Raw genomic sequence first — 25,937 nt, 5'->3', positions numbered from 1 at the left:
TCAATCCTTGAATAAAGGATGTATTGATTTTACTAATTGGTCCAACAGCAAGTTTCCTGTCCTCCATTTGGGTCTCTCTACCGTATGTTTAACTTATGCATGGGTTCAAAATTATTTCTCTATCACTATATTTCTAGTGTATGATACAATAAGGTTTATTACTCAGTCATTTTAGTTTAAAAAATAAGTCTGTAACTTTTTATTATTTATATCTGTTCTTTAATAAGTCAAAATGAAATTAGCTATTGAGGACAAGTATTGAGCATTTAAATTCATTCTATGCTATCTGTATAATTCTCTACTAAAACGTTCAATGGAAGAGAACACTTAATCCTAGTGAAAGTTTTATTAATTCTTATGAATTAAGACAATCCTTTCCTTTGAAGGAAGAAGCTCAATAAGATTTTACATTGAACATTCTGTGTTCTGAAATATCAGTCCAATAAACGAATAGTAAAAAATGAGAAGCTTTTATTTACTTAATTAAAGCCAGTAGGTTTTACATTATTATCAGCTGATAGCTGGTTTTAGCAGTTAAGCTGTGTACAACTAATTTCTTTCCATAATCCCACTTGACTGTAGATCACTATTTTCGGTATATTTGCAGCATATTGACAGATGTATTGCATATTTTTAAAATAGATTTGTATTAAGAAATATGAACAAATTTAAGATTATTCTATGCAAGTCCAGTTCCAAGTTGTATTCACTTACTTCAGTGTCACACTGAATCCATACATTGCAATTATTTACCCTGTTCTGAGTTCCAAAAAAGGTAGTATTTAGAAGCATAATGCATACATAATGAAAAGACTGTAGATATTGAAAATATTTAATGAGTCAGTAGAACAAGCAGGTTTTAATAACTTTGCCCCTATTATCTGGCAAATTTATGAGGCATCTAGAAATAAAATATGAATCATGCTTGAAGAAAATCTATACTTGAGAACAATCTTGGGATTTGCTGCCTAAAAATTGTGTTTTGTAGCTGGTAATTGAAAGATATAGCTGTACTTCTGAGAGGAGGTAATTTCTAACAGACATGAGTCTGTAGGAAAAGCTAGTAGCATTGTGAGCTAATTTTAGAAGTTTGGTCTGGAGTTGTAGAGAGGTGAAGTCTTGATAGGAATGACTATTTCTTTCCAAAGTAGTCATGAAATTTACATATTAAAATTTACATTTGTGGTTACCATGGCTGTCAGATTTTATTCCAAATATTAGTCTCTGTGTTTGCTTCTCATTAGAACTATAATGCAAGTGTGACCTCCCCAAAAGCACTGTGATTTAACAGCAGATGTTGGAAGTCCAGTCACACTGCTTGTTTGTCAGTCACACAGCTGAATCAAAAGGGCATGTTTTCAGAGAGATAGTTGTGCTAAAATTAATTGTGCAGAAGCTTGGACTGTGGTACTACTACAAGTAGCATATAATAATATAATTTCATATTTTACACTACTATATGTGTGTATGAAACTCTGAGTACTATAACATTATATAATACAATCATTAAGTAGCTAGACCCATCCAATTTAGTTTAGAGTTCGTAGTTATGAGATTATGCTGCGTAATGAAAAAAAAAAATCCACCTCTTCTCTCATAATACTTAAACTCAGAATAATATTTTCACTCTTTCTTCAGACATCTGCTGATTTACTGGGATCTTGTTACTAGAGGTGTTGTCAACACCTAGTGCTCACACACTTGATTTCTCAGAATTATTTTCACAGAACTGCTGAACCAAATGGAAATAGTAATTAAAACATACACTTTTAGGGAGGATCATACAGTTCATAAGAGTGTTTCAGATTAGGTACTCCTAGCTGATTGTGAATTAACCCCATGATTAGGTTCTACAGTTTTAAGTAACAGTATATTTTTCTAACTAAAAGGAAGTGGTTCCTGCAGCCCAGTCCCTGTGATCACTGGTTTGTTTTTGCTGCCTTGGGTGCTGTAACAGATGTTGGTGACATCTCCCCTAGCAGCACTATCAGTGCATAGTCCCATGGATTTGCAGGTTCTGGCAGATATGGCTCCTGGGTTTATTTTTTTCATCACTTAGTTGAGGTTCATTGATCTGTAATTATAAAGTGAGCTACATTTTAAAAAAGCACATTTTCTGAAATTTTTATTTGAATTTGAAATTTTGCTGTCCTTTGACTGGGGCTTAAGATAACAGCCATTTTCCCAAATCCTATTAAAAGACCTGACCACTTGTACTCAGTACATTTGGAATGTTCTTCTGAGATTTTCTATTGCATCAGTGAAGTTTTTAATAGTGCAGTTCTTCCACTGAAAAAGCCTCTTTATTTGTTGACCCTGAAGTGTGTAAAATGAGGTAAAATCCCAGAATACAGTGATAATCATTACCTAAACCTCAGTTTTTCCTTGTAAGCAGTAGTGGGCTCTGCACACTCGATTAACTTCCATCTCAGTGAAATGAAAAATTGGTGCAGTGCAGGAGAATGTAGTCTGTGTTTTTCTTTATGAGAGCCTCAATTTTAGCCATTACTGACAACTTACTCAATATAGGATTTTAATTTTTCCTTTGATGCTAGACTATGTATGGGAAAAAACAGTCTTTCCCACATTACCAGAGTCAAACTGGGTATTTTTCCAGCTAGTAACTCTTGATTTTTTTTCAGCTGAGTGCCACTGATATTTTCCCCTCATTCCTTTATTTTGTAATTTTCCATTTCTTTTTTATCATCTTCTCACCTTGATTTTTAATTATTCACTGTCCAGATAGCTGCACAAGTAAACTGGAATAGAAAGCCTACAAATAAAAATGAACTCTACTGTTCTGCTTGTCACTCACTGCGTAATTATCTTCTTTTATCTACTTTAGAAAGTGATATGAATAGTTACTGTTGAGGGTTAGAAGACTCCTAGAAAAATGACAGGAATAGCAGCAATGACAGAAATAGCAGAATAGATGTTGCAGAATCCAACTCTAACATTTGACACTCAGAAAATTTCAAATTTTAAGCTTACTCTTTTGTGATAACCTATTTCATATGATGTAAAAGAAAGATTTAAATCTCTGCTTTTTCTTTATGTTTGTATGTCTGACTTTTATCTTTTCTAGTGAGTGAGACAATCTGTCATTTTTTGTACCCAGGTCCATAATTTAAATTTAAAGTCTTTTAAATTCTAAAATCCTGGAAATCTTAACATTTAGTATTTTGCAATTATGCTTAACAAGTTACCCCATGCCTGCAAAACAAATAAAAATATCTATTTCACAGTATATTGACACTGAAATGCAATGAAAGTACATAAGGTATGTGAATCAATCTACCTAAATATTTACTGCCTTAATGAACTCTGAATTTATGGGTGTGCATATTGAAATGAGGTAATTATTTTAAATAGCACCTATGTATTTTTAGCTAAAGAGACTGTGAAATTACATTTCCTTAAATCAATCTGGGGTTTGTTTGTATGGATTAAGAGCATACCACGGGCTGCTGCAGGGCAGGGGCAGCAGTAAGGAAGCAAATACCAGTCTTGTTTCCACTCTGCTGCTGTTGGGTGCGGAAGGCAGAGAGATGAATTTCACACCAATGTGAATATTTGTTTGGAGTGTTCTGTAAAGTGGATTATTTGAATTTCACTCCCTGCAGCTTGTGAAGAGTAGGCTGCATCACAGAAGTGTAGGCTGAGAGGGACCTCTGGAGGTCTTCTAGTTCAACTTCTTGGTCAAACCAGTGCTGATTTCTAAGGTGAATAAGATTGTCCAGGCACTTGGGTTAAACAAGCTTTGAAAATCACCAAGGATGGACATTCCACAGTCTCTCTTACTTTTATTGTGAAGTATATTTCTTTACAGCTGACTGGAAATTCCTTAAATGCAATTTCAGATTACTGTCTCCCGTCCTTCCAGAGTGCACCTTTGGAAAAGGTCTATCTCTCTAAGCCCCGCTGTAGGCACAAAAGGGAGCAGTTATCTTTCCGCTTTTGAAGCATAAAAAAGTCTATTCCTCCACTGGATTTTCCATTTGAAATATATTTCATGTGTTTGTGGGGCTCAAAAGTAGTCTTTGTGTTCCAGAAGTTTCCTTTTGATGCTGAGTAGAAAGAAATAAACGCTTTGCTTGCTGGCTAAGCTGTTGCTCATGCAGCTGGGTATGTGGTTTGTCTGCATTGCTGCAAAGAGATACTGCTGACTCATGTTCAGCTTCTCCTTCAGATCATTTCCTACAGAGCAGCAATCCAGACAGACAGTTCCCAGCCTATCGGAATGCATGAGCTTATTCCCTCCCACATACAGGGGTATATTTGTCTCAGATACACGAAAACTTCTGGTTATTTTGGCTTAAGTAGATTCACAGTTAAATTGCCATCTTCTTTGTGAAAGAAAAAAAAAAATCAAAACTTCAGCTGACCTAATTTTAAATATTAATTTACTCTCTATTGAGTATTTTGCACTTTCTAGAATTACATCATAGCAAAGAGATTTTTATACAAAAAGGCATTAACAGATGTTGATTTGGGCTATATGGCCAGGCAATAGAAAGGGTACTTGGAGTGTGCAACTTTGTACAGCAAGCAGACTATAAATACTCCATACTCTGCTCAGCTAGGATGGAAATGTACCATGGCTCAGGCATGCCATATTATGTAAATAATGAATTCTTCCACAGAGTTGTTACAGGTTTCCTAAAATTAATACACTCTAGCACTATTAGAAGAGCTTAATTAATGTATTCATTGTTGCCACAGTTTGCAGGGATAGACCATTAATATCAAGTGGATTTTTTTTTTAACTCAACATCTTCTCAAATGGTTGCTTCAAATGCCAGTGATAGCCTGATCAAGGCATGTACGTTCTGGTTCCTCCTCATTCTTTTGTGTTTCTTAGCAGAATCCTGGTATGCATCCTCCTAGACAGCATCAGTAGAAAGTCCTGCTGCTTGGGATTCATACTAACATTATTATCCAATAACTGAAGTAGTGAATAAAAATATGTGGGGTTTTTAAATATTATTTATCTGTCCATTATTTATTTATCCATTTATATCAACTTATCAATTTATCATGATTGGACTGACCTGTCCTTTGATGTAAATTAATACAAGGGCATTTGTACTTTGAGATAAGTACATGCTAATAGATGGATGAAAAAAACTTAGTGAATGTATGACAGTTTTTCACACAGATATTTAAAAATTGATGAGAACCAGATTCTGCCCTGGTTATGATCTTGCTGTATGATAATTTCAAGAAGGTCACAAAGCTTTCCTCTGTGTGTGTTGGGGGGAAATTGTTTTCACACAGAACATTACTCCTGAAAGAAATAAACACTCTATTTACACATATAGAAGACTTCTCAAGACTTCCAGGAAATCAATTTGAAAACTATTTACAGTATTAGTATGCAAATTATATACCACACACTAAATGGGATTCTTGCAGCAGAGCACTCTGACAGGCATCTCACTATTTGAACTATGGTAGTACAGTTAAAAAAACAACACAAAAAGAAAACACAGCTGGATATAATTGTATTCAAACATATACTTATTATGTTAATGAGGGCATACAAATAAAATTAAATGTTGTCCAGCAGAGGTTTTCCCACAAAGGCTGAGTTATTTTAGCAAAGTGTTCACATAATGCAGCTTTTTGTGTTTATTGTAATTGAAAAGATGTTTGATATTTATTCCTAAATATTTACAGATGAAATTTGGCAGCATCAGAAAAACAAGAAAACCCATCTCATATCAAGTATAATTTAATAAATATATTTCAGCTGAGAAGAAAACATAAATTGTGTCCCAAACTACATTAGGTACTTCCAGTCATATAATTTAAATAAAATTATGAGAATGCTATTGTATAGAGGTAGTGATACATGTCTTTAGCTCCTATTGTCACCCCAGGTTGTCAGAGCAGTTGATGCACCCTTTAGCCACCTCCCCTTTTGCACTGAAGTTTCCTGATGCTTCTTTACCTCTGCCTTCCTGGGGCTGCTCTCCTGTCAGCTTCTCTTCAGTCCCACCTTGGTCCAGCTTCTCCCCCCACAGCCTCTCCTGCATGCCCCTGCCTGGGCAACTTCACTTCAGTGCGAGAGGTTTTAAACAGCCAGGTGTCAGTAAGAATCCACTAAGTGCTGTAGAAGGTCGGTACTGGGTCAGGCCTCTTTGCAACCGGCAAAGCTTTGCCCTTGTTTCGTTTCTAAAAGTCTCCCAGGATTTCTTGTCCCCCTTGCATCAATCTGCACAATTCTGACATGTAAGTTACCCAGGCAAGTTGCAAGATCTGTCCATACCAATTTACTTCTGGTGGGCTTGAAATCTTCAAAAATAAGAGGCTTCAAATAAGGTTTATGCTTTTTTTTTTTTTTCCCTCTCCATTTTTAGGACATGCTTAAAAGCACAACTTCAAAGCATGCTTAAAAGCATAACAAACCATAACTGAAAACTGAACAAATAACAGTTTGTGCCTTATGTAAGTGTGCCTGCTATTCAAATTGTTACATTCAAAGGCTGTAGATGTTGTTAAAGCCCCTGCCTTCTTCACTGCCAGCTGCTGCTGTAATCCCAAAGTATATGCACTTGTTTTTTTTTAAACTTTGTATCTCAGTATACTGCACTGGGAAATTGCTTTCTGCTTTTAAATTGACTATCATGCAGAACTTTGTATTTTTCAACCTTTTTCTTTGAGATTTACAAGTTATTTCTGAGTTCAAAACATCACATTTTTGTTCAGAAGCACAAAAGATACCATCCCAATTCTAGTGTGTCAGGTGCAGTCTTAAGAATATGGTCTATTTTTATCATTAGCAATGAGGAACTGTTTCTACTTCAAATGTTATATGATCAAATGCACACTAATTTATTACTTTAAAATATAAACTTATTTATTTATTAATTAAAAACCCAACATACTGTATTTAAAAAAAAATCAGTCTGTTGTTTAGAAAATTCTCCAGAGGCAAAGTAACATTGATCTGTTTAATGAAAGCTATATTTTTCTTAGCTATTTAAGAAATTCCTAGCCTATACAAGAAAAGTTTAAAATTTTGTCTTGTTAAATTCACAGTCATATCAAGCATTGTCCATTGTGATAAGATAGAGCTTGTATCATTAAAGCAATAAAAAGTCCAGCTTGGCTGTTGGGCAAGTAAATTAAATATCTAGCTACTTCCATTAAAAAAAAACCCAACCTACTTTCAGTAAAAGTCTGCTCCCACTAGAGAGCAGATTCTGTAGTTTCCATTCAGTGTCAAATGTAATCCCTCTAAAATCAATAGATAAAACTCACCTGAGAGCAAAATACTTATTTTTATTTGTTTCCAGCAATGGGTAAATACCAGATTAACACATAGGTTTTGTACTTACAGAGAAGTGTCAAAAGAAGATGAATTAGGAGAAACTAGAGTATTTTTTGTGCTTTGGGAGGCCACAGAGTTGTGAGAATGAACCACTGAAACCCAAATCTGATGTATTGAGAATAATTTTATTTAGGCTGTCAGTCTTCTGGTTAGGCTGCAGAAGCCTGTTTTGTTGTTTTGGTTTGTTTTTTTCCTTTCTTTTCTGAAGAAAGAAAACTTTTTTTTTTTTTTTTTTTCATTTTAAAACATGATCCTCTTTAAAAATTGACCCAAAACCAAATGCTTCTGAAGAAAACCTGAGGTTCACAGCTGAGGTGAATATTTCACAATTCTGTTTATATTGTCTCATTGGGTCAACCATGCTCCTTAGAGGGATAGCTAGAATGTAATGAATGGCTTTCTTGGCAAAGCCAAAGCAGACGTGGACTGGTTTCCATTATCTTGGCAATTTATTTTATTTAAATTTCATGGTGTGGAATTTATTTTTCAGTCTTGCACACTGAAGAGGAGGAGTAGCTCAGAGAAGTTCCATCCCAGATTTAGCCTTTTGCTTTCCTTTCTCTTTCTTTTAATAGCCTGGCTGTGTAAACACTACTGAAGTGGATATAAAAAAATCTTCAAGAATGAGAAATCCACATAAAACAAGAAAGGTAAGTATGGTTATTATATCCAAAGCAGGAGATGGAAGAAATTTATAGAATGAATTTCCATAATTTCTTAAAGCACTTTTTTCTTACAGCTGCAAGGAACAAATGCATGAAATGTATGTTGATATTTCATAAGCTCTTAGTTGAAATAGTATTTACAAATTTGCTAATGCTAAGTGAATGCTATCACATAAGATTTTGGAGAAATACAAAGAGATTTTGAAGAAAAAAATAATTTTTGCACACTTTATTAATGTTGTTCAGTAGATTGAATAAAGCACATTAAAATGTTTCTGTCAGTAATTAAGGAAAAAAAATTAAAAATTTAGTGTAAATTCTAACAACAGTTCTTGTCCTGGTCTTCATGAAAAGGATGTCTCTATATTACAATAGGATGACTGACCAAAATGGATGACTGGAAATGATGGAAGAAATGAGCTTTATCTAAATTAGGTTGTAATTAGAGTGTAACTTCTCTAGGGATGTACAGATGGATTGGCTCAACACTTTTAAATCCTTTGCACCATAACCATGTAGACTGACTCCCACTTTAAAATACTTCCTTTGAGGTGCATTTGCATGTTGACCCGTAAGCAGGTATGCTTTAAAAAGGAAAGTGGATTTAGAGAAAGTTTTAGCTTGGCTTCTGTATGGTAGTGAAAGGTCCAGATTAGTGTAATTTACCAGACAATAATTGCAATTTTGGAAGTAATCCAAATAATCTGTGTGTTAGTATACCTCTCAGGATACTCCACCTACAGTCATCTCCACTTACTGTAATAGCATCTCTCAATGTCATTCCCCATGTTTAGTATGATGCAAATATAGAGACCTAATAAAAGTAGATCCTCGGTTGTGCTTTTATGGAATTGTGGGAGTTTGGGAGTCTCTATTTTACACTCTAGTGCAGAAGCACGATTTTATCTGAGTGCATGGGTTATTGAAGTTTCTTTAGACAAAGATGATCTTGGCTAACTTCTTGAGCACAATGTACTATGGCTGTGTGTAGAAAGCATTGTCTGAAAGAAACCATCATTGTTTCATATTGTTTTGCATAGTCTGTCTATGGCTTACAAAATGACATTCGAAGTCACAGCCCTACGCACACACCAGTGCCAGAGACTAAGCCACCCACAGAAGATGAACTACACCAAGAGGTTTGGAACATTACTACAAAAATGTACTTTTAAATTTACTTTTTAGGAAATAACTTTTTAGGTGTAAACTCAAAAATTATTATAACTGGGAAGTTATTCAAAAGAGCTGTTGTAAACACTTAATAAACCTTTTCTTTGTCTCAAGCTATATGGATTTAGGCATGTAACTTCATCAAAACTAATGAGACAAAACCTGAATTTTTTGTATCATGTATTAAACACCTAAAGGCAGTGGGAAGTAGGCCAGTGAGTGGATTCATTGTATAGCTAAGCCCATTAGCCCCTTCAGCTGTAGACAGCTTGCTCTTCTTTCAACGCTGATTTGAGCCTTGGGGGTATACTTACCACTCCATGTATGCATGTATAGGTTTGCACATTTATCTACTGTTACAACTTTGTTAATCTTGCCTGAGATGTTAGAGTCTGGAGAAGGTAATGTCTGAAGAAGTATTAGTTCTCCTCAAAAATCTATAAAAAGGCTAATTGGATTTCTGTTGATGAACCTTTAGGGAAAATGTTATATTGGACACATTTTTTGTCTCTGCATGATCTTTTCCCTTTAATGGAAACTTCCATTTATTTTAGAGCTACACCAGTGAAATGTTGTTTTAATTCAGATATATTTCTCTTCTGTGCCCTAGGATAAATTAATGTTCAATTACAGCCCTAATAAAAAAGTTATAGAAATAGGGTCAAGAAATAAATTACTCATAAAACTCTTTGCCTTCCTTTCTTGCAGATTAAGCACTGGCAAATGCAATTAGACAGACACAGATTAAAAATGTCAAAAGTTGCAGAGAGGTACGTATATTGTCACATTTTCTATTTTTTTCAATTAGACTGATAACTATTGGGAAAAATGGCAGTGTGAAATAGCTTCAAAGAGCTATTCACAGCAAATAGCTCTTCAAAGAGAGACATGAGAGCTCAGATGTCATACAAATAACTGATGAGACTTTACTTTAAGTGGAGAAGTATGAAATTCTTTTAGTGATAAAAATATTCCAGATATTCCATGATAAATTTCTGATAAACTTGAGTCACTGAAAGAGTCTCTGACCAAGTGATTACAAGTTTCACCTTTCATTGGCAGAGAGGCTAAATGGGAAGAGGTCTGGGGTTATTGTTTTGATATTTCAAAAGGAAAATCACTGATGAAGTAAGGGAACTGGCTGGTATGGAGCTCAGTCAGTGCTTGAACAAAGTGAGATTGGGCTCAGTTTGGGTCAGAGATGTAACACGAGTGGGAATCTATCTCCAAATAAGACCAAATTTGTCAGGAAGGGGCGAGACAGCAAATAAAACAAAAAGCCCAACATTGCAGAAAATTGAGTTACTTGGGGCTTAGTAAAGGAAATAAAGCCAAATACAAATTGCTCTTTATCTTCTCATAAACATTTGTGCATATATGTCTACTTATTTATGTGTATGTGTGTATACATATATGCAAATGCATATAAATATTTATTTATAAAGACAGCAGATTAAGATTTTTTGTTTGCTGAACAGTAAAAATATAATGTACACTAAATATAATAGGAATTGAAAATAATTTTACAAAATAATACAAAAAATAATACAAAATACAAAATACAAGAAAAACCAAAATAATACAAAATTACAATAATTTTACAAAAATTATGAGGCCAAAGGAAACAGCAAGCATAAACAAGGACAATGGGAGATGTAAATTACCAGAATACAAGCAAAGTTTTTAGTGTGTGCAACTGAGTCAGACCAATTCTTGAATATAAAAAGAAAAAGAAAAAAATTGATTTATTTTTGAAAAAATAAAGCTGGGAATAATGTCCTTTGATTAGGAAATAATAAAAATATTAATTATATTTAAGAGAAACTAAAAGGAGTACTAGCAGCTGCAGGACCAATAAATATAATCTGTGTAACATGCAGTGTTTTAGAACTGATTTTAAGGAAACTGTTGATTAAAACCACAGGGATATAAAACATGCTCCTTTATGAAAACAAATGTGCACGGAAGAGGTTGTATGATGTAATTTATTAGTGCCTAAAGGAACCTTAAATGGAGCTATGTGGAAGTATTAGGGAAGCTTATTTTATTTCTACTCTTGGTAAACCTGAGCCACCCCTCCTTCTTCAATGGTCCTTCTTCAGTTGTCCACTTTCAAACAGCTTGAGCAAACCTATTTCACCCTGAGCTTGTAGCTGCCTTCTGAGTGTGTGCACACACAGTTACCATGGCTTGATTGATGCAAGGTAACTTGTTAGCTGGGGTAGCCTCATCAGGTTTCTTCTCCTCCTGACTTGACAATGTTTGATGCTTTTGTTTTCCTAGTCTATTAGCTTATACAGAGCAGTATTTGGAATATGATCCTTTTCTTGTGCCCCCTGATCCCTCAAACCCTTGGATATCAGATGACACTACTTTCTGGGAACTGGAGGCAAGGTATACAATTTATTTCTTCTTTGTAAGTAAGGGAGTATAACATGCTTTTCTGGAAATGTCAAGATTTCAGACAGAGGTACTTCAGGAAAATACTGAGGCAGAAGGGCAATGCAGTACCCTTTTGGTCTTTCCAGTTTTGTAAGATGGGAAGTGCTATATATTAATAAATCTGTGTGAAATGTTACAGTTTCCAGTTTCCAGGATTCTAGTATGGTGAAAATAAAAAGACAGCTTTTAAAATATGATAATATTCCTAGTTGGAAATCTTTTTTTTTTCTGTGTATTACCTTCATCCTATGTAAGTACTAACAGTCTGTTTGCCCATTGCTGAACATTGCACAGGTGTGAGCAGTCTAAAAAGTGAGAAAAACATGGAACTTTAGGACTTGGTCTAAATTATTATTCTAACATTGTTAGAATAGTGAAGTATTGGTCACTTCGGGTTCTGTTGTTTCTTCTGTAGCAAAGAGCCAGGACAGCAGAGGGTGAAACGATGGGGATTTGGCATGGATGAAGCTTTGAAAGACCCTGTGGGAAGAGAGCAGTTTCTGAAATTCTTGGAGTCAGAATTCAGTTCAGAAAATTTAAGGTAAATGAGAGTTACTTTCTTTTTTTAATAGCTTGTAAGTTATATTGGGTTTTTGCTTTGTTGTTTTGTTTTTTTTTCCTGATACTTTTCATGTTTTGACCCCTTCAAAAATTTTCCTCACCTTTCAGAATTAATTCATCCAGATTACTGCTCGCTTTCATGTACAGGCTGAAGGAAATATTCATATAGTTAACAGAGACTCACATGAAGCATATTTTTCCATTCATATTCAACTTTTGGTCAAACTACTCATGCAAGAACTTTTCTCTCAGCTTGTCTTTTAAACAGGTATAAAACTGACTTATTCAAGGCCTGTTCAATGTATTTTGTTTAGTCAAATATTATGAGAAAAGTAAAAAGTAAATAAGAAAAGTTTTAAAATAAATAAAGGATCTAAAAGTAAAATTCACTCACTTTCACCAGGTTGATTAGTTTTTGGGGATCATTTTGAATATTTCCACCAGTATTCTAGTACTTTTGCATCTGACACAGCTGAAGTAGGGTGACATCTAGCTCTCAAATTCCTCACTAATTGTAAAATAGAAAAAGTGCACTTAGTGTATGAAGCATAGAGGGTATGTTTCTAAAGGCATATTTACAGAATTACTTTTGAGTGAGGGGAAAAATTATTTGATTTTAAAAATTATAGTCCATCAATTGTTTAATAGCATGTTTTGTTTTTGCTGTTCTAAGAAAGTCATATTTCAGTAAGACTTATTTCAGAGATTATTAACAGCCTTTCTATAGATAAAAAAATTAAGCTGAGAATAGTACAAAAATATAGGCAACATGTTTTTATCTTAATTCCACCTTCTTGTCAGATGTCATCTGTATCACTTTCCATTCATCAATAACATAAATAGTATAAAATCCTATTTGCATTTACATTCTAGAATTTAGAATAATCCTAACCTACTTTTTTCCTATGCCAGTTCTTATTCTAAAGTGGTGCAGCATAGCCATTCATACTAAAATTATGCTTTTGTAGCATCTTACAAGAGGCATTTAATATTTATGGTGTTGATTTATAAATGCCAGGTAATTGCACAGATTTCCTTGTTGTTAATTTAAATTTGTCAGCAAAATAGTTGGAGTTCTCTAAGTTGCTGACCATGTTCATATACAAATATTAACTTTGCATCACAAACATAGCCTGACCTGTATGTGTATGTTGATGACTTTATTTGTCACAGATACTAAAAAAACCTACAATTAGTAAAATGAATTTTTAAAAATCAGAATACCACCAAGAAAAGGAAAGGTAATTTTTTTTTTTAAATATTATTTAAAGAGCATCCTGGTAATTTGTTATGCAGGGCAGCTGTTCAAACATGAACCTATTGAGCCCAGTGTGCAGTTTGTGGTGCTTTTCTGTGATTAATTTGTCTCTCTGCCAACTAGACTGTTACCCACATAATCCCTAATTCTTTCGTCTAATCCTATTTACAACACTAAATACAGGCAAACTGCAAGTAACTGATCTAGAAAAATTCCCTCAAGAAATTTCCTCAGAGATGTTTCCTTGACATGCCATCTACTCTTCTGTCTCTTCCTGTAAATTCTTAAATTGGCATTATAAAATATAATATCTGAGAAATGGTGAATATGATCTTAAAGGCCAGGCAGGGGATAAATTTGCTCTGAGAAAGCGCTTTCTGTAATAATTAACTGAAGGGAAACTGTCTCAGAAGCTCAGAATTATGTTTGCAAATGCCTAAGCTGTAGGGAAATCAATCCATTAGGTTCACATATTAAATTTGGGTTAGAAAACATGAATTTGTAAAACTTGTTGTATATGGCTATCAAAATGTTTTAGGTGTCAATAACAGATGTTAAAAGCTTGATGATTTCAAGTATTACCACTAAGTAAAACTTAGAAGGCAAACACTTTTGTTGCTCACCTGTTAACTCCATCATGGTAATTTGGGGCTTCTTTTTGGTATTTTTTAAATTATTATTTTGACAGCCACCTTGAGAAAAACAATTACGTCCACCCACATCATCCAACAAATTCCACTCAAATCAGTTGCTGGTTCTTGTACTTTTACAGATCTAATCATGATAAAATTTACAACACTGCCAAGCCTATAGTTGGATGGCAGCTGGGACCCTGCTTTCGAGCTTTCAAGCAGAGTATGCAGGATACATCAGGGACTGCAGGCATGACAAGAGCTTTGGTATTAGTAGATTAGATGTCTTATACCTCATTTTGGTGAAACAAAAACCATGAAATTATAAGTCCACCAGATACAACATTTCTATTCAAGTGTAATGATCTTAAATAACAAGAAGTCCTAGTGTTACTGTTACATTAATTTTGAGAGTGTCTAAGGTATCTGAGAATATCATTCTTGGCAGATTCAGATCCTGTCTTAAAGAACACAGCAGGGATGAAGGACCTTGGGCTGTGATTTAATACTAAGAATTGTGCAGTGCTCAGGAATATAACCAGGTTTCCCCTTCTTACTTTGTGTCTCTGCACTTTTTTCTTTGTCTGTAAATGAGGCTTAATAGTATTTCACTCTCTGAAGGAGTGTTGTAAAGCATAGCAAAGGAATAAAACTGCATAAGCAGTTCTGTCAGTGCAATAACTTCTTTACAGTGTGACTGCAGTTTGCAGGTTGGATCCTGCACTCACCTAATGCAGGGTATGGCTTGTGATCTCTTGTTACCATGCAGATTTTTTTGAAGAATTGCTTTGTGTGCTGCTCAATACACAGAAAAAATAGCTAAAGTAACATATGATTTGGATAATAGATTTATGAAATTCCCAATGCCTATTACAAAAATGCTGACCATTGTTTAAAATTCACAAGACTAAAGTTTGATCACGATCCAGTACTATTGAGCTTGGTCACAAGGTTTTCCAAGTACTAAAAAAAGTTCTTTTCAAAGAGAGTGAGTTTATGAGATCAAACTTACTGCAGCATGGCACCTGGAGACCCAATGTCTTTAATTTCTGTAGGAAATTGTATTCCTCTTCTTGTCCTTTCTTTGTCTGTAGTGCAGCAGAATTCTTTGGAAAGTTAATATTTGTATGCTAACTGTAGGTTTGCTCCCAACTGGTTATTTTGTAGGAATTGCAGCCTGTAAATATTTAATCATTTCAGACCTGCCAACCTGAAAGCCTGTCCAAATCCTCATGCAGTATTGCAGTGAGTGTGATCTCCAAAGCAGCTCTAAGACTGAAAAACCTCCTAAGATAGTGAAAGGAGAGTGGTGACAGGTTAGGTTCCATGGTACAGAAAGAAAAGCCACTGGACCCCTTGCCCCTTTCTTTGATGCTCATTTCTTAGGGTTGTAATGTGTGACTAGTAGGGAAAAGGGACTTTGCATTCCTGTTATCCAGAAAAAGAAGAGAGGGACTGAGAAATTTGATAGATTTGGATGTTTTCCCTCAATAATTTTTGTCTGACCATCCCCCTGCAAGCTGACATTTTGTGAGGTGTTTATGCTTTACTCTGGTGATTATGAGGCCCTGTTGTGTGTGCCAGTAACTTGATCAAAATTTAATCCTCAAAGCTGAAATTGCCTGTGAGTTATTTCTCATTCAGGCTCAAGCTTAAATGCCAAGTGCCAGCAATGTTGCCATTTCTGCAGAGTAGATGAGAAAGAACTAGTTGCAAGATTTAATGAGTTTCTCTGTCATATTCTTGAAATCCTTCAGTTCTACTATGCCTTGAAGCTTGAAGTTGTAGTGGGCAGGAAGGTGGACTCTGGAAATCAGAGAACAGTGTTTCCTGCCCCTGGAAAAATATTATGTGATTTTATTCATAGAGTTTGTTTAGGTTTTTGTTTGCTTTTTCTGAAAATGCTGAAAGGTCTAGCCTCTTACTTGTTTTGTCACATGCAGTGAGTGCAAAGTTCACATAATTCCCACGCCAGTGTTTCCACACTGACTATACCTCACATGTTTCACATAGAACCACTGCAGCCTTTCTCCCACTCGTTGTTCCTGCAGGCTAAATTTAACTGATTAGCTTGGTCTGGAATCTTGCTGCACCTGCCTTTAGGTCAGTTAATGGGACAGAAGCTGTGTTGCAGCTGTGTTATTTTTTTTTATTCATGAGGCCAACTTGGTTTTGAAAGTAATCCAGCTGGAGGACATAATCCCCAGATATCTTTCAACATGTGTTTTAGCAGTCCATGTGGCTGGATGTGCTACTACTGTACACTACACACTCTGCTGTGTGACCCAGCAGGTGGCAGCCCAAATGCTGGGGTAGAAGACAGCAGCGAGGTTTACACTCAGCTACTCAAGTCTCTGTTCAAATAGTGCCAAGCATCTGCTAGAAAGGGCAAAAGCAAACTTCCACCAATGGGAGATGCAGTTTAATCCAAGGGCAGCCAGACTGAGTTCTAGTTCCTTACACAAAGTAGCACTAAGTCTGTGTATATCATTGTCCAAAAAATGCTACTCCCCTTGTCCCCTCCCTGCCCTTGCACATAGTTAATGTTGCAGACTGCGTGCTTTGCTACAGGAATCTTCCTGTGCTCTAGTCACAGCTTGTGAGGCAGAGAGCTATAAAATGGGGCAGGGAGTTCTTTTGATTTGAGGCCCTGTGCTGAGGTCTTGCTGACTCCATTTCAACTTCATCTGTTCTATTGGTTGCCATGGGATATTTGAAAAAGTTATTTTTGAAAATGCAAGAGGGAGCAGCCTTATTTTTGTAATTTTTTAACTTTGAATATTTGAATTCAACTCTCTGTAGGAGGAGGGCAGGCATCTTTTCTTAAAAGATAAGTAGATTAAAATCTTAAAATGTGTGTTGGCTGTGAAATAAGCACCCTAGACATAACACAGAAATCATAATTCTTCCCACTTTTAGAGAGGTTTCTATATTTAGAGTTTCCCATTTTTAGTTGAGTCTTTGAATGCTATTGTTAGAAGGGTAAAATTAAATTAATCTGTCAAAGAACTGGAGTTCAGCCTGTAAGAATGTGTCTATACAACCTCCCTATTCTATGCTGCAAGCATAGAATTTAAATTTATTGAAATTTATCTCACATCTATTTCCCCAAAATTGAGTATAACCTACTATATGAAAACAGCTTACTTGCAAAAGCAAATAGCTTCCTAAGGCATGTTTGCAGTGACTTCCAGAATTATTGGCAGTGATACAATGGAACAAAAAAGGAAGTGACATCTCTGAGCTAGATCCGCAGGGTGTCTGCAGGGAGACAGAAAATGTGTGTTTACAAACAGCATCCTTCCCTTTCATTTGTATGTTCCTTACCTGACTTGGAGACACATGAGTAATCAGTCAATCCCAGAAGGTGCACTTGGAGGGATTAGCACTGCAGGATATGTGCTTTTAAATGCAAATATCAAAAGCAACTTAAGGAAACCAAAGTAGGTTGCCCAAATTTGAGAGTGTGAACTGAATTAGAGTTTGTGAGCTTTGCAGTTTTAAAACTTATCAGGCATTTCTTCTTGCTCGATTGCCATCAGATTCTCAGGATACATCCCCAGGCTCTGTGCAGAACTATGTTCAATTCACACTACAGCTCATACATAAAAGTGATGCTACCCAGAAGTTTTGAAACTGGAGTTCTATTGGCACAGATCCCCTTTGTGACCTTGGAGAAACCATTGTACATTATTACACTATTAATGTATTTGCAAAACTGGGACAATATTGCTTCTCTGTCTCTTGGAGAATTTTAGATGAAGAAAAAGTACTATTGAAATTGAAGTTTGTAGAAATACCTAAAATAGTCTTGGTAGTGTGAAGCTGACCATGCTGGCTTGTGGAAAATGAACACAGGCTCCTTCCATCCGTGCTACAAAGAAATTTCAAAACAAGACTATGAAGTAATAATTGCTTCCTGAGAGTTAAATTTTCTCAAGGGAAGGATCTCTTATAGCAGGAATACTGTAAGGTTTGCTATGCTTTACTATCCTAAGTGTTTTGCAATAATTAAATTAGAATTTGGGTTAAGGGTGGTGTCATTTTGCTTTCTTGGGAATCTGAGTACAGTTTCATTGTTCTCTTCTATCGCATCCTCTCAGCTAAGAGAGCTTAAGTTGATTTCACAGTGTAAGCAGGGTGCAAACCACAAGGTGTACCCAATTTATTTGTAAGCCTTGGAAAATCCAGCTGATTTCAAAGTTTAATCACTTCAAGGCTCAGCTTATCTGTTTCATAGGATCAGCTGTGTCAGAACAATAATGAAAAGTTGCAATGGTATATATTACATGTTTACCAACATCAAACTTTAATTGAGCTCTTGGATTAGGGGGAGAACTAAGTGATCTGAACCATGTCTAAGACTGGGATCCTAGATTAATTTAGGATTATTTTGTGCCACAAGAAAGTCTGAACACCCATAGAAGAAATAATGAAATAAAGCTTACAGCTAGTTAACTATGACCATAAAGTGCTCAAGACCTTTTTAATGATCTTGCTCCAGACTGAATGAGGATACAGTGAACTGGCTGCACTACATATGGCTGCCCAATGTTGGTTTTCTCAGCAGAAGAAGAGAGAATGTGCAATTCCATTCAGCATTTTTAGCAAAAATATGCATGTAAATGGAATGCTGGAAAAAAGAATTAAATTATGATTAGCAAAACAAATGCTTGTCCAATATATGCATGATTTCTGAGTAACAAAATTAGAGTCAGACAGTTTAGGATGTAGTAGCACTCAGAGATTCATGTAGATAGCAAGAATATAAATGATTAGTTTTTGAAGGAATTCAAAAAGCAGTCAGTTTATAAGTAATATAAGCCCTTGTGGTTCAGCCAAAATGAAGTGTCAGTTTAATTCCTGCTAAATCTGGAATCTTCCTGCAAGCATGTTACCCATACATAAGTAATGAAGTATTTTGTATCTGTCCTATGAAGAGCCTTCTAAGAATTGCTTACCTAGGAGGATTGATTGCCTTGAGACAGTATAACAGAATGCTGATCCCAACATAAAATCACTCGGCTTTTTCTTATTTTAGCATGTCTAGATGAAAACTTCAGTTACTTAATTTCTTCTTTAAGAGCAAGGAAGAATGAGGGCACTTCATTAGTGGTTATCCTGAGCTGGAAGTCAAGATACTGTGTTGTGTCATAGGTTCTGGTTAGCGGTAGAAGACCTGAAGAAGAGGCCTATCCGTGAAGTTCCTGCTCGCGTCCAAGAAATCTGGCAAGAATTTCTTGCTCCAGGTGCACCCAGCGCCATCAACCTAGATTCAAAAAGTTATGACAAAACCACTCAGAATGTGAAGGAACCTGGAAGATACACATTTGAAGATGCTCAGGTCAGTTTGCAATCATGTTTGTGGGCATCTGAAATGGAATATTGGCTACTGAAAGCTATATGCAAAAATGAGATGTATTTGGGAATTAAATGATAATGCCCTGTTTCCTAAAATGCCATTTTTGCAATGCAAATGTGTAACATTCTTTCTTTCATGAGGCATATGAAGTTCATGAAACTTCTGTGCTTGATATAGAATTTTCAAGTGGACTTTGAATAGAGGAAAGCATGTAGTGAAGAAAAAATGAAGTACTTCTGTATTAAATCTAACACTCCATGTGACTTATAACAATATTTAATCTCTGAAGATTTCTGAGAAAAGCAATAGAGAATAATTGGAGTCACAGTAAAAGTAGCAGAACGAGTATCATCCTCCATTTTCATCAGCAACCCAGTGATGAAAATTTAATTATTAATGCAAAGTGAAATGGTGTCAAAAGGAGAGATTGAGATCATATCCCTGCAGAATTTCCTACAGCTTGATTATTAGGTCATCATCTTGGGAGTCAAGAAATGCTGCTACAGGCCCCATGAAGGAGAAAAGGGAATTGAATTGAGGCTTTCTTGTTTTTGGGAGAATGCCTAATATGAAGGGAAATAATTTCACCTCCTTTTAATTTTTCCATTATGAGAATAGCAACCTATGGAGAAACAATAAAATTTTCAGTAGACCCTATGTCATAGCCACTGTTTTGAAGTACTCTGCATTAAACCAAACATACAATTTTTGCTTGCATCTGCTGACCCCTGGAGATTTAAGAATGCAGTGTACAGAAAAGACATAAATGGCAAAGGTAAACAATAGAGCAAGATTAAAGGTTTTTAAAAAATGTGTCTTTGCAGTTGAGTGAGTAATTGACATTTAAATTCCTTGCCAGTATCATTTTTTTTAATAATAAGCGTAAAATTTCAACACCCTTTTACTGCCAGATCTCTCTTCTTATAATTTTGTCCTTCATTTATGAAAGACATGAAGTATTCAGTATTTATGCAAGCAGGACTTTGCTTCCTGCAGAGGACCTCTGCTTACTTCATCAAGTTCAGCACAAACCCTTAAACCCAGTAGCCTCAGTTTCTCTGGAAAAGGGACAGGCTGCACTTGCTGTGTTCTTACTTGAAGCTTTAAGATTTTTAAAGTGTCCCATCTGAGGTGGAGGGTTTTTTTGGGAGTAGGGCTCTGCCTCTGCAATAGGCTTTTTTTGGCCTTCCAGCTAGGCAGGAGACCACTGGTGTGCCATTCTGGCAGCTGGTGGGTCATTTAATTGTGATTAAAAATGTATGAAAAGCATTTCTGGACTGGAAATATAGAAAGATGAAACTCCATGTCAAATCTAGATACATATGTAAAATAGGACACATAGTTAAAATAGCCTGATTGTGCTAAATATGTGCATTAACATGTCCTGGCTAATCTGTACATTAACAATACTAATACAGCCCAAATTATTCTTGCTTTTACAGGCATATTTCTTGTACAGAAATAAAATTTTAATGCCCGTCACGACTTTCTGCTCTCTGTTGATTGCATTGTCTTCTTTCACAGACACTGAGTAAAAAAAAAACCTTCCCCAAATAAAACAGTCTATGTCCTGATTAGACATCAGAATTTCTCTGTTTACTGTAAGATAATCAAAGACATTTAGAATAATGTTTACAGTTTCTAATACAGCAAAAATTAAACGTCAGTTCTAATTTTACCTTGCTTTAATTTTCAGACAAGGTGGGGAGATTTGTTTGGGGTTTTCTTGTTTGTTTTGGGTTTTTTTGTGGTATTAATTTTATGCACTACCAAGCTGAGAAACAGTATTTTCTTTCCAGTTTGTTTGCTGTTTCCCAATTACTGTGCTACAGGTTTCCTACAGTAAAAAATAGAATTAGAGTAAAACAAAAACTCCATCAAAATAACTAACAATAGAATAACTAATGATTCAGGATTTTTAAAAAATATTTTTGAGAGAATTTTCTGTTCTGGCTGCTTTTTCTACAAATCTTATCTCTAGCATATAATCAGAACTAAAATTACCAAGTGTTCTACATCACAGATTTTTTTGGTTTTCATCTTTTTCAGAAATTGGAACATTCCAAAATTAAAAGTTTTTTAAGCTACTTTTGTAATTTATTTTCTGAATAAAGGTTTCCAGATTTTCATATGCCTCTAAAGAATTAATATCTTAAAAATTAGATTAGCCTGGAACTGTTTTCCAATTTACATATATATATTCCTTTTTATATTGTTAGCTGGAGAGCAGACTAAACACCTGTCAAAGGATGTTGTCAAGAGTAGCCAGGGGAATTCCTCACTAACCTAAGCATTATTTGTGGTGCTGAATTTAAAACCTAGTGTCTCTTCCTAGTACCTCTGACATCACAAAAGTGTCTCCAGAAACTAATTCAGAAAATCTGATGAGGAAGGACCCACAGTTCTTAATTTCATCACTTACCTAAACTAACTAATGTAAGGGAGGGTTGAAGTTCGACCTGAAGCTAGGACTCAGTTATCAGTTCTTAGAAAATAATTTTGTACTGGAAAATTTGGTCAATAAAAGGTGTGTTGTGTAATTATACATAAGAAATGGGTGGGATTTTGGCTTTAAGAATAGAAAGTAATTCAGAGCTGAGTTGCTCTGAAATTCAGCCTCAGAGCTGAAACCTGCTATCCTATAATATTTCCTATTCATAGTTGTACTAGCCAGTGCATGTTCCATGGCCAAAACATGTGGCTGCCTCCCATTTTACATGTGTCCTCTTCTATGGCAGTAACAGCTCCTCCTTTCCTTTTCAGGAGCACATTTACAAACTGATGAAAAGTGATTCTTATCCTCGTTTTATACGATCCAGTGCCTACCAGGAGCTGCTACAGGCCAAGAAAAAGGTATTGGTCCATCTTGCCTTTGTCTTGCCACTGTGCAAAGCAGTGGTTATGTTTGCAACAATACTCAGTCTTCTCTCCCCTGTGCCAGTGCAACTGGATATCTGGTAGGTGACCAGCTTGGCGTTTTTGGAGGGTCACATACACACAGGAATTCAATATACATATATGTGTATATATCCTGCATGCGGGCATGTTTCAATAAGTTAATCTAGCAAAACTTATTTTTATTTTTACATCCCATATTGTACTGTTTTCTCTGTTATGAAGCACCTTAAATTGCAAAGTGCTTTACAAATACATTAAAAAAAATAAAATAAAATCCCAGAAGAATAGTCTTTCATGTTTGCAAGTTTGCTTATGTAACAACTGTTGTTCTCGTTATTCCATCTAAGAAAGCTACAGAATGTGTTTAGAAACAATCTTATTCATATGAATAACTTCTAACTTCAACTATAAATATAGGGGCTTCCCAATTTTGTTTCTTTCCCTATTACTACATGAATAGTTTGGAGTAGGCTAGGAATCTGACTTGAAAGACTGATCATGTCACACTTTGGCAAACAGAAGTTCATGTCTTGGTATGTAACATTTTCTTATAAAAGTTCAGTTTATGGAATGGGTTCTGAATAGCCACAGCCCAGAGTATGTGGAGCAGATTGTACAATGCAGATTTTCCTGATGATAAATAATTCTATTAGTGGGCTCTAAACAGTAATCTCCTAGAATCAGCTGGGAGCCCTGTGCCTTGCAAAATCAGGGCCCCGATTGTTACTGAAACAAGGTAGTTATTAACACCGTAGCATTCTATTGTTAATAATGACAACCTAAAATTATATGAAAGTGCTGTGTGATTTTGTTTTTTGTTCAAACGTTGATTTCTGAAGATCCAATATAGAGAGAGATGTTGAAAATACCAGAAAGCTTCAACTGTCCGTGTGAAGTCCTTAAGTTTGTGAATGTCAGTTCATTAACACAAGATGTGCACTTCATTATTTCTTTTTACTTTCAGTTTTTCTTTAAATTCAAACCAGTTTGATCCCCATGAAAAATTACTTTTGTCTAGTACTATATCTGTTTTGCCCATCCCCTGTTTTGCCAAGTCCCATTACAGCCTCATACCTGTGTTTGCTTCCTGATTTATACAAACTTTGTTTTGCAGTCCATTGTTACATCAAACCTCCTTTTCTACTCCATTGTTCTTGCTTTTCTTTTCCCCCTCCTTTTTCTTTTTGTTTCTTTTGTTTTATTTATTTCAAATTTAAGTTGGAAAACACTCTGGATCGTCGAACATCTTTTGAGAAATTCACACGCAATGTGGTAAGTTTGTTGCCTCGGAAGACTAGTAAGCCTGATGGGACATCCTTCTCCCCTTCCCCTCACTGATCCCTACTTCCCCTTTTGCTTCTCTAACTTGGTGTTTAAACGTGTATTCATCACAGCTTGTGAATTTTCCTGGGAAAGACAGCTTTATAATGTGCTTTCATTATAACCCCTCCTCCCTAGTCCCTTTCCCACTGATCTCAACACATGGAGGAATGGACCTTTGGGAGCCATGCTTTTTGCATTAGGAAGCATGAAATTAGTCACTTCCCCCCACCCCTATAATTTTAGTAAATAATCTGTTAAAACATGCTTGATGTTGTTTCTTTTTCTGGTGCCTTCTAAAATACTAAGTCTAAAACAGTTGAATACATTGGATTTCCATCCTGTCTTCTTTTTATTTTACTAAAAAATACTTTGTCCCTGTTTTTTCATTTGGGCACAGGAAAAAAAAACAATAAAAATTTTGCCATCTTCCATAATGTCTAACAGCTTCTACAGGAGCAAAGAATTCATGCTGTTTATGTGCAAGGGTTTGATTTGGATTAATTTTCATCATGGACTAAAATAACTGAATTTTTTCTTTCAATATATAACTGTAACTTTTGAAAGCTATTTCTCAAAGGCAAAAAAAAAAAAAGGGAAAGCTGGTAGATTTTGTGTGGGCATTCTTTTGCCATCTGCCAAAAGATCCACTGATTTCGTGATACTTGGGATTCTTTTTACTTATCCAGTTTCTTTGGGATTTTTTTTCTTCTACATTGTGAAAGTTCCAACTAAAGAATTCAACGCATTTATTTTTGTAGGGCAGAAACATCCCTATTTTTCCATGCCATAAAAACTGTACACCAACACTGAGGGCGAGCACTAACCTGTTATGAAAAGAGGTAGAAAGATCTTGGATTATACTCGAGTTTGTCTGCATTGTCTGTTGAATTGTGCAGGTGACGCTGCTCTGTGTGTGTGTGTGTGTGTGTGTGTGTGTCAGTGGCTTTTTCTGTGACCTGGTTAGTGGAGCTGTGTGTGTTGAAATGAACAATATGAGAGCTTTCAGCAAAGATCATGGTTTTTGTTTTTTTTAGTTTCTAGGGAAGGAGAAGCAGTTGTCAGAAACTGTCTCCCCTGTAATGAGGCTCAAGAGTATTGCCTCAAGTATTTAAAAAATACATATATACTTTCCAGTAATCAAAAAAAGAAAAAAAAAAAACACAGTGAAAGTTTTGTGAGGCTGTAGGAATATCTCACTTTTAAAAACAAAACAGTAATTCTTTAACTACTTTCTTATAGGTAAAGGCTTCCTGTAATATGCTTTGAATCCACTGTAATCAGGAAGAAATTTGGATTCAATGGAACAAAGTCAGTAAAGGACACTAAAAGTAAATAAACAGCCACAAAGGAAACTATCCCAATGTTTGAAACAAAAACCCTTATGTTTTGCATGGTGGTGTTGCCATAGCATGTTGCAGTGTGATTTGTGTGTTGTCTAAACAGGTTGGATCTATAAAACAACATTGTACATGATAGCACCATACATGATAATTCTGTTATAATTCAGTAGGAAGTTCCACATTAATAAAAAGTCTGTAAAAGAGAGTGCACAGAGTGGGTAATACATACAGACCTCTGCGAGCCAGACTTTTCCCCAGTCACAGTGCCTGGCAAGCTGCAATGCTACATCTATTCATGGCATTTTGAGCAGCCCAGGGGTCAGGAATTGGCTATGGTAAACACAGTGCAAACAGGTGGCTATGAGGGGGGAAATAGCAAGCTGCAGGTAGAGGGGTTGGGAATACAGCCCAGAAAGGGAAAATGGGAAAACAAGACTGGGAGATGCTGAAATCCCTCCCAGTGCAGCCTTACAGATAAATCAGCAGTTCTCAGCACAAATACTGGAACATTGTGCCCTGCAGCCGTGCCTGATTTTCATCCTGCTAATCTCAGGGCAGAAGTACCAGAATAGCAGCATGCCAGAGATGCAAGGCAGGCCCAATAAACCAGCTGTGAACTAGAAATGGAAAAGAGGATTTCTGGACATGGGGTAGTTTGGTAGAAGAGGGAGATTTTTTTTCTTTTTTCACAGAGCAAACTCTGAAGTAAAATCTCTGGTTTTGCTTTTTTTCCAATACTACCTGTTAACCTGGGTGGAGTCTGTCAAGTCGGGTGAGGTATGAAAGAAAAACATATCACTGCTAGATCTATAATCTCTATTAGACTGACAGCTCTGAGGCTTGCAAATTAATCCAGAATATCAGGATGCTCAAATGCAAACCTTTTTTCCGAGATGACTGAATTCATGTCACCCACTTCCTCAGGACCTCTTTCCACCAGACCTCCTTGT

At 35.7% G+C, this 25,937-nt stretch overlaps 1 protein-coding gene across 10 annotated transcripts in view; it reads left to right on the top strand.

Moving 5' to 3' along the window:
- Positions 1-25,937, top strand: part of RGS7 (regulator of G protein signaling 7) — a 237,837-nt gene that overhangs the window by 185,756 nt on the left and 26,144 nt on the right. For 3 of the 10 annotated variants that reach the window (XM_053937363.1, XM_053937364.1, XM_053937368.1), the window contains exons 10-16: positions 7,912-7,986; positions 9,042-9,140; positions 9,880-9,941; positions 11,455-11,565; positions 12,029-12,154; positions 19,222-19,408; positions 22,190-22,279. In XM_053937363.1, the coding sequence (XP_053793338.1) occupies positions 7,912-7,986; positions 9,042-9,140; positions 9,880-9,941; positions 11,455-11,565; positions 12,029-12,154; positions 19,222-19,408; positions 22,190-22,279 (750 nt within the window). The other 7 variants (XR_008429773.1, XR_008429774.1, XM_053937365.1 and 4 more) reach the window with 5 other exon arrangements.

The sequence above is a fragment of the Vidua chalybeata genome, chromosome 3 (assembly GCF_026979565.1).
Source record: "Vidua chalybeata isolate OUT-0048 chromosome 3, bVidCha1 merged haplotype, whole genome shotgun sequence".
NCBI classification, from domain to species: Eukaryota; Metazoa; Chordata; class Aves; order Passeriformes; family Viduidae; genus Vidua; species Vidua chalybeata.
Note: the sequence above shows the minus strand (reverse complement) of the source record. Positions and strands in the feature narration are given on the sequence as shown.